Raw genomic sequence first — 10,302 nt, forward strand, 5'->3', positions numbered from 1 at the left:
AGATAGATGGTAGGTAGATAGATAGATAAATAGGTAGTAGCTAGTAGATAGCTAAATAGATAGGTAGGTGGGCGTGTAGGTAGGAAGATAGATAGACAGACAGATAGATAGATAGGTATGTAGGTAGGAAGATAGGTAGGTAGGTAGGCAGGTAGGTAAGTAGAAAGGTAGAAAGGTAGGTAGGTAGGAAGATAAATAGATAGGTAGGTAGATAGATAAATAGGTAGGTAGAAAGATAGATAAATAACTAGGTAGATAGAAAGATAAATAGATAGTTAGATAGATAAATAGGTAGTAGCTAGTAGATAGCTAAATAGATAGGTAAGTAGGTGTGTAGGTAGGAAGATAGACACAGATAGATAGATAGACAGAGGTTAAGAGAAGGCTCGTTCATCATGAGTGTTTGCATGTCTGTTATGACAACGAAGACAGGCAGTAGGGTTAGTTTAGTGCTGTCTAAATAGATTTCCCCCCTCTTCAATTTTGGGTTGTTTTACTGTCCAGTAGGAAGAAACATCTTGATCAGTCAACAAGCTGTGTGTGTGTATGTATGTAAAGCTCAATAAGTCTGCCTTTAACTCAATGTATGCACAATGAATGAAACCACTAAGAGCATAAAAAGAAAGCATGTATACTTGTTTCAGCCGGGGCACTGCCTTGAAGGGTTTGTTGAACAAATGGACCCCAGTATTTTTCTTTGTTTTTTTTTTTAAGCTTGGTACTTATTCTATCAATCACTTTTTGCTGAACTGCTAAGTAACAGGGGCATAAACAAACCGACACCAGTTGGCAAGCAGTGTTTAGGAACAAACACAGACAGAAAAACACACACACACACACATATAGATATATATACAATGGGCTTCTTTCAGTTTAATAAATCCACCCACATGGCTTTGGTCAGCCCAGGGCTGTCGTAGAAGACACTCACCTACCCAAGGTGCCACACAAGCAAGCTTCTTAACACAGCCACACCTACCCCTTGCATCTTAACCCCATGGCCATATCTGTGCCTAGTCTTTTAACCATACCCACAATTTCAATATTTGACTAGGTGTACTTCTTCAATATTACATGATTATGCTCCAGATCCAGGCAGCAAACTGGCTGGAGCATTGGATGGTAATACCTTGTGGTATTTTTTTCTTTCTGGCTTTATCTCTTATCTTTTATCGTTTACTTCCTTCAGTCACTAGACTGCAGACATGCTGGGGCACCTTCTTGGAAAATTTTTAGTCAAATAAATTGACCCCAGTACTTATTTTTTTAAAGCCTGGTTCTTATTCTATTGGTGTCTCTTGCTGAATTACTAATGTTACAGGGATGTAAACACACCAACACTGGTTGTCATGTGGCAGTGCAGAACAAATACAGACACAAAGACACATGCATATATACGTGTGTGTGTGTTATATGTATATATATATATATATAATATATATATATATATATACGCACACATACATATTTATATATATATATATATATATATATATATATATATATATATATACACACATATATAGACACACACACACACACACACACACACACATATATATATATATATTTATATATATATATATACACATACACTAAATAAGCTTCTTCCAGTTTCTGTCTACCAAATCCACTTACAAGATTTTGGTTGGTCCAATATGAGACACTTGCCCAAAGTGCCACACAGTGGGACCAAACCCAGAACCATGTGGTTGGGAAGCAAGCTTCTAATCACACAGCCATGCCTGCACCTACTCTGCATTCAAAGAGCACAGGCAGATATAGATTTATCTGTATCCAATGGATAAGAAAGATAGTATCTACAAAAGATACACAAAGAAACATAATTGGAAACTACCTCTGTTATCTCCCATAAATATTCCCTGACAAGCACAATGTCAATGAAGTCATCATTGATCCAGAGATTTGCAAAGGAGTCGATATTGACCGCTGGGAGTCTGTGTGGCCATAGACCAAAGGTTTGCCTATATCAATAACTAAATTTATATTGTTCTTTATAAATACACTCCTGAATTGTTCTTTATAAATACACTACTGAATTATCAAGGACATGTTCCCACATCAACAATTTTAGTAATTATCTAACCACAAGATTGAACATATATTCTGAAATTCCACGAATACCAGACCAAATTTTAGAAATGCACACTAGCTCTGGATCAAGAGGCTAATGTTAATCTTTCATACATTCCCTCTGTATTCATTTGTTATATAATGAATTTTCTCCATGATACCCAAAACATTAGTCTCCTAGTATCACACTAAAAATACTTGTTTTTAAGATCTCACCATTTTATTTCCTGACCTAAAAATAATCATAGAAACTTTTCCAAAGCTTTCTACTGGTTCTTCTTTTGCTTGTTTAACTTTTGTAAAATCTTTGGTAACTTTCAGTTTCATGAAACTTCAGTCTTGTGAAGTCATTTCACATTTTGTTTCTGATGGACCTTTGATCTACTGGGATGTTACCCCAAAGCAAGCAAGCAAGCAGGCTCTTGGTACATTTTCAGATTTTCTAGTTTTACAGTATTATTGCTTGTTTTCAACAGCCTTCTGCTGCACCAATAGGTATACCTTTGTGAAACTGAAGCATTGTCTTTTGACTTTTAGGGATCATCTTCGCATTCTGTGTCCAATTATGGGGTTGATTTGTTGTTTCTGGTGTTATTTTAGTGTTTTGCAACTCTTCTGGACAGTCTCCTCATTTAAGTTGGTAAATGCTGCCATAATCCCTACCTTCAATTCATCTTTGGTGTTGCAAGGAGTTTTGTTGGTCTCTCACTCAACTGTACCCCATACGTAATAATCAAGGCAGTTGCAATCTGGGGAGTTAGGTGGCCAGATGTTAGGGGTGATGTGGCCACAGAAATTGTCTGACAGTCATGACAGGGGTATCCTGCTTGTGTGGCATAGTGCAGAGTCCTGTTGTCAGACATAGGGTTTCCAGCAGCCACCCTCTTGACCCAGGGCAGCACTACCTCCTGCAGGCATCCATGTTGAGTCTGAGGCCATGTGGGAAGATGAATGGAGGCATAACATTGCCATCACTAGTGATCGCTCCAAACACCAAAATGTCAACTGGATGTTTGATTTTTATCACTCTTGGTACATGTTTTGCGTACATGGCAAAACCAAATCAAGTTGGGTTGGAGGAGATATTTGAGTTTGTTCAAAAGCTTAATAGTGTGATCTTTCCTCTTGTCCTTGCTGACTTGGGATAAAAATTGGCCTTTTCTCATCTTGTATGAGGAATACTGAATGTCTTCATGCCTGATAAGAAAGTCAGACACTCCCATGTCCCTGGCGATAGACCTGATTGACTTGGAGGGATCATTGTCAATTGTGGCCTGAATCTCACCAACAAATTCAAGAGTTCTTTTCTTATCAGAATGATCAGAGTGAGTTTTCTGAGCTGCTGTACTTTTGTATTTACCATTAAACTCATCCAACTCTTTCTGAATCCTCTGCACTGTCCTCAGATTGCCCTGTCCTCAGATTGACACCCAAACACTCTGAAATGTTCGTATTGGAGCTTCTGGCACAAATGCCAAGCAGTGCAGCATGTCATTTCCAAATTTCTGGCAGAGTGAATTGTGTCATGGTGCTGTTTTTCTCACAGATGGTGCCCAATTGATCCTACTATACTGTGTAGCTGACAAAATAAAAAATAAACAATGTCCATGCGCAAAATTAAAAATATAAAATGGTGACAATTTACCCATCGCACCCCGTATGTACACAATGGGCTTCTTTCAATTGATGTGTACTAAATCCACTCACAGGGGTTCCGTTGGGACAATTGTCCAAGGCCCAAGGTGACATGCAGTAGAACTTTGTTAAGTACCCACCATCACTATCACCACCATCTTTCAAGCATTGTTCTTCTCAAACAGAACATCAATAGTGTTAGCCCCACCAAATAACCCTTATTCAAATCTTCTGTCTTTCTATTTTTCTATTCTTTTAATTTCAGATGACTGTGATCCCTTCATTAATGAATATAGTTGCCTCTCAATCATACAAAAAGACGATATCTACATAAAAATCATTGATACAGATTCAAAAAATTGGGGAGAAAGACAACCTTACAAACGAATAGAGAAATATACTAGAAAGGCAAAAAGAAAAAGAAAAAAATACAGAAAGAGGAAACAAAACAAAGATAGAAATAAAAATGATAATAAAAATAACCAGAAAGGAAGCTCGTCAGTTAATGATACTTCAAGAAGAAAACAATGTCAGACAGGTGCTGCAACAATTGAAGTAAAAAATGAAAAATGTACTGGAAGTGCAGATTTAAATCCTCCTTCCAACTTGGAAACAAAATTGCCTAGAAAATACTGGACTGTACCAAAGTTTGTGTTAGCTCTGGTATGTGCTTTCTTATTTGTGCTGCACGTCGTCGTCGTCTTCTTCTTCTTCTTCTTCTTCTTCTTCTTCTTCTTCTTCTTCTTCTTCTTCTTCTTCTTCTTCTTCTTCTTCTTCTTCTTCTTCTCTTCTTCTTCTTCTTCTTCTTCTTCTTCTTCTTCTTCTTTTCTTCTTCTTCTCTTCTCTCTTCTTCTTCTTTCTTCTTCTTCTTCTTCTTCTTCTTCTTCTTCTCTTCTTCTTCTTTTCTTCTTCTTCTTCTTCTTCTTCTTCTTTTCTTCTTCTTCTTCTTCTCACCATCATCATCATCATCATCATCATCATCATTTTCCATGTTGGCATGGGTTGGACAGTTTGACAGGATCTGGGAAGGTCAGGGGCTGTATCACATTCCACAGTCTGCTTTTGCTTATTCTGTCTTATGTCCTCTCTTATATGAAAGGGTGCTGAAAAGTTCCCAGCTTTTAAGTGTATCGCGAAAAGCCTGGCTGGAGGCCCAACCTTCCAAGTTCTATTACAGGGCTTAGAAAACCCAAAGGACCATTGCAATAAGTGTGTGAATCTGAGAGGAAAATATATTCAATAAAATCACAATTAACTGTGAGGTATACTTGCCATCTCAATATGGCTAACCACTAAGGGTGGGTGTTACTGTAGCTTGTAGCCCCAGGAGAACATCGTCTCCAGCTGGCTTTAGGCACACTTTCTGTGCCCTTATGGTATTTGCAAAGGGAGTTCATCCTTCCCTCGTCAACCTAAGTGATACGCACGGACTGCAGTTTCTAGGTATTGACCTGTCATCAGCGTACGACAATCACCGGTTTTCGATGAAAGGGGTCCCAATGCAAATACTTATATCGTTTTTCCAGTAACTTTTCGTCACTGATACAGTTTTTCGAGATCGGTGACGACAGTTACTAGAAAAACGATATAAGTATTTGCATTGGGACCCTTTCGTCGAAAACCAGCGATTGTCGTACGATGATGACAGGTCAATACCTAGAAACTGCAGTCAGTGAGTATCACTTAGGTTGACGAGGGAAGGATGACCTCCCTTTGCAAATACCATAAGGGCACAGAAAGTGTGCCTAAAGCCAGCTGGAGACGATGTTCTCCTGGGGCTACAAGCTACAGTAACACCCACCCTTAGTGGTTAGCCATATTGAGATGGCAAGTACACCTCACATTGTCGTGCAGTTACTGTTTATACCTCGTTCAGAGATTTATTATTGCTCACAATTAACTGATCATCCTGAATTTTCTTTTACCCAAAGCCAGGAAATTTTCAGCACCCATTCATGTATATATATTTATGAGATTCAGTTTCAACATTTTTTTAAATGCTTCTAATCTTTGGCTATTCTGTCCTCCCTCATATTTACTTTTTGTTTTCTTCTTAATGCTTCCTGCATAATTATGATAACTATGTTAACTATGTTGACATTGACTTAACGGTGGAATTCTGGTTTAAGCACCCCATGTAACCTTCTCATAACTTTTTTATTTTTGGAATTTTCAGAAAATTTTTGTACATTTGTGTTTTACACTTGGGAATTTATACAATTTTGTAATTTAAGTGTGATTTAACTGTTATTTTTAGCACATCTCACGACCATGAGGATACCTATTTCTTTATTACCCACAAGGGGCTAAACATAGAGGGGAAAAACAAGGACAGACATAGGTATCGAGTCGATTATATCGACCCCAGTGCGGAACTGGTACTTAATTTATTGACCCCGAAAGGATGAGGATACCTTCCTCATCTCCATATCACCTTGATATGTATTGATGTTTTTCTATATTTTTCTCCCCATGAACACATTTAATGGTCCATTGCTGGGATTTAAGCTAAAAATTCAGACTGCCCATATTTTAAACTCTGATTTAAAAACCAAAATTCAATAAACAGTGGAGATTTCAGGATTTATGGGGGCAAGGGTGAGTATAAAGAAAATTTTTGAAAAAGAGAAATTTTAGGATTTATTTGGGGTAGGGGTATAAAAAGGATTTTTTTTAATTTTGTTTTTCAAAATCATATGAATTCCTGTGTGTAGAACACAAATTTGCATAAATTTCCTTAAAATTCCAAAAAGATAAAAAAGTTATGAGAGTTTATTTATATCGGATGCTTTAACCAGAATTCCGCCAACTAAACTATTCTTTTCATGTGGATAATCTCTGTGTGTTATCTATTTACCGCTTACCTTTAAGGCCAGAAATTTCAAAGGAGGCGGGTAAGTTGATAACATCAACCCCAGCACTCAACTGGTATTTATTTTATTGACCACGTAAAGGAAGAAAGGCAAAGTCGACCTCGGCTGAATTTGAACTCAGAACTTAAAGACAGATAAGATACTACTAAGCATTTTGCCTAGCCTGCCAATGATTCTGGCAGCTCACCACCTTAGAGAATCAAAACCCATACCTCTCAAATTCTGGTTTAGCTCACTGTACCATTAAGCTAAATGACCCATATTCTTTTACTTGTTTCAGTCATTTGACTGTGGCCTTGCTCGAGCACCACCTTTAGTCGAGCACATCGACCCCCAGGACTTATTCTTTGTAAGTCTAGTACTTATTCTACCGGTCTCTTTTGCCGAACCGCTAAGTTACAGGGACGTAAACATGCCAGCATCAGTTGTCAAGCGATGTTGTGGGAACAAACACAAACATATACACACACACATACATATATACATACAACGGGCTTCTTTCAGTTTCCTTTTCTTTACTACCCACAAGGGGCTAAACACAGAGGGAACAAACGGATTAAGTCAATTATATCGACGCCAGTGCGTAACTGGTACTTCATTCATCGACCCCGAAAGGATGAAAGGCAAAGTCGACCTCGGTGGAATTTGAACTCAGAATGTCGTGGCAGACGAAATACCGCTAAGCATTTCACCCGGCATGCTAACGATTCTTTTCTGTCTACCAAATCCACTCACAAAGCTTTGGTTGGCCCAAGGCTATAGTAGAAGACACTTATGCAAGGTGCCTCGCAGTGGGACTGAACCCGGAACCATATAGTTTGTAAGCAAGCTACTTACCGTACAGCCACTCCTATGCCATGTAAAGAAACAAAAAAAAAATTAAGAAGGAAAATGACAATGGAGGTGACAAGATATGAAGCCTTGGCTTTATTACTGTTTGTTATACTGTTGACCCATCAACCCTGTTGCTCATTTCATTTCATAACTCCGCCTTCCTTATAACATATGTTTCTGTCCATATGAACATCAGGCCCTTTTTCTCTATGTTAGACATTAATATTGTCTAATTTGCATAATGCTTCCTAATTTGCATATTTTACCTATTAACTCTGACAGCCTGTTGTGTTGTAGCGTGAGAAGTTAATCGGGAAGATTAAACAACTTTACAATATCTTACGCAATGGAGTTGGTGAAACCATACGGAAGATTCTGCATTCCTACATGCAGGTAAGTGTATTTTAACCTTTGGGTGTTACTCTGTGTGCGTGTGGGTGTGTGGCTCATGCATGTGTGTATTTATGTGTGTGTATGTATATGTTTGTGGGTATGCATGTGTGTGTGTGGGGGGGCTTGTACATGTGTATATTTGTGCATGTATGTGTGTGTGTGTGTTTATGCTATGTGTATGCATGTGTGCAAGTCTTGTGTAAATCTAAATCTAATCCTTTTCTGAATCACAAGATCCACTTGGCATTGTGCTTATCTCTAGGTTTCATTAAATAGGTCAGAACAAATCTCCCACCGGAGTTACCGTAAATCCTCGAGTATAATACGCAGGGGATTTTTAGGAGGCTGTACCTCTGAAAAACCTAAACCTTGTGTATAATATGCACCCCTTCTCTAACTTGAGTCAAGGAGGTCTATATAACATCCTTGGTTTGTAAAAATGTATATGGTAACATCCTTTATTATTATTGTGTATATAACATAATGCAAACATGTTGCTTTTTTGTGCATTTTGTTAGCAGAAAATAAAGAAATAACAGTAATAACATTTAATAAATGTTGCTTACTGCAAGTTATGGATGATTCTTTTATGACTTCATTGCTTTCAGGCTTAGCTTATGGTATTTTCGCACCTGACATCACAAAATGCATCTGAATAAACATAGCCAGACAGCAAATAGAGACTCGGACATTGCTTAGAAAATAATCTTCATTTTTTAACCTCGTATATAGTATGCACTAGGGATTTTGACCTTTAAATTTTGGGGAAAAAAATGCAGATTATACTTGAGGATTTACGGTATGTAACATATCTAGCCTCTCCAAGACAAGTAACTTATTACAATGCACTGTAATGACCTGGCTTTCACGGCTTACTGCAATGACCTCATGCCTGTCCCATGTTACCCACTGACAGCTAGATGTTCTGTGCTATTTGAAAATTAAGTTTTCTGGGCATAGACATAATGCAGTGCCAATGGCCTCATATGAACTGCTGATCTCACAATTGGATACCAGTTAGTTACCTTATCCACTTAGCTATTCATGATCTTCTGTATTTGTAAGCCTTTGTGTGTACATCTGTCTGTGTGTTTCTTCTTATTTAAAATGAAGTTGATAAGATAATAATTCTTTCTGCTTTAGGGCACAAGGGGCCTGAAATTGTGGTGGTGGTTTAGTCAATTGCACTGACCCCAGTGCTTGACTGGTTCTTATTTTATCCACTCTGAAAGGAGAAAAGACAAAGTTGACCTTGGTGAGATTTGAACTCTGAACGTAAAGCTAGAAAAAAATGCTGCGATGCATTTTGTCCAGTGTGCTAATGATTTTGCCAACTTGCCAACCTATTTGAAGTTGATAATAATAAGTGTATAAACTTGGAGGTTTCATACACAGAGAATATTTCTTTATTTTTTTTAATATTTCTTTATTTTTCATACACAGAGAAACTATGCCAACATTTTGAAAAATATGCAGAAGAAACTTTAATAATTGCTTTCTTTTAGTAAAAGTTACATATTGAGAATAAATTAAATAGTAGTTTTCTTTATTATAGTATAAATGTTGTCTACCATTTTAAACTAACAAATAGTTGGGTATGTTGAACCATTTTACAGATTCATAAGAGATACAAGGACATAAAGGAACAATCTAGAAAAGTTTTAACAGATGGTCATGATGTTGTTATTGAAATTATCCAAGTTTCAGAGCAAGTCTATGGTAAGTAACTTTGGACATTGTTATTTTTATTATTATTGTTGTTGTTATTGTTATTGTTGTTGTTGTTGTTGTTATTGTCGTTGGCGGCAGCGGCTTCATCATCATCATCATCATCACCACCACCACCGCCACCATCATCATCATCATCATTATTATTATTATTATTATTATTATTATTATTAAGGCAGCTAGCTGGCAGGATTGTTACCACACTAGATACAATGCTTAGTGGTATTTCTTCTAGTTTATGTTCTGAGTTCAAATGTCATTGAGGTCTACTTTGCCTTTCATCCTTTTGAGGCTGATTAAAATAAATACCAGTTAAGCATTGGGGTCTATGTAATTGACCTTCCCTTAAAATTGCTGGCTGTAAGCCAAAATTTGAAACAATTATTATTTTTATTATTATTTTCGTGGCAGTGGTAGTGGTGGTTGTGGTGGTGGTAGTGGTGGTGGTGGAGGTAATGATGATTATGATGATGGCTTAGTTAGGAGTTGACATGATCTTTGCAGGTCCTCCCAGACTGGTTTGATCCCTATATGTGATATTTAGTTTGGACATCTATAAGTTGACATCTGCAGAGAAAACATAGGCTGTAAGATAATTCCAAGCTGTTTTCTGGGGAGAAGAAGGATTGGGCCATAAAACATGAAGCCAAGAATTTAAGATATATATAAGAATATATCTTATATTCTAATATATATCTAATATCTCTATATATATAAGCGGCAAAATGTCTGTGTCTGTGTTTGT

General features: G+C 37.3%; 1 protein-coding gene across 3 annotated transcripts in view; it reads left to right on the forward strand.

Annotated features, from left to right (window-relative positions):
- Positions 1-10,302, forward strand: part of LOC115219266 — a 132,696-nt gene that overhangs the window by 56,885 nt on the left and 65,509 nt on the right. For 2 of the 3 annotated variants that reach the window (XM_029789421.2, XM_036508998.1), the window contains exons 2-4: positions 3,995-4,392; positions 7,734-7,829; positions 9,446-9,548. In XM_029789421.2, coding sequence (XP_029645281.1) covers positions 3,995-4,392; positions 7,734-7,829; positions 9,446-9,548 — 597 coding nt within the window. Of the gene's footprint in view, positions 1-3,994; positions 4,393-7,718; positions 7,830-9,445; positions 9,549-10,302 lie in introns of those variants that run through there. The other variant, XM_036508999.1, reaches the window with a different exon arrangement.

Source organism: Octopus sinensis, linkage group LG14 (genome assembly GCF_006345805.1).
Source record: "Octopus sinensis linkage group LG14, ASM634580v1, whole genome shotgun sequence".
Lineage (NCBI taxonomy): Eukaryota > Metazoa > Mollusca > Cephalopoda > Octopoda > Octopodidae > Octopus > Octopus sinensis.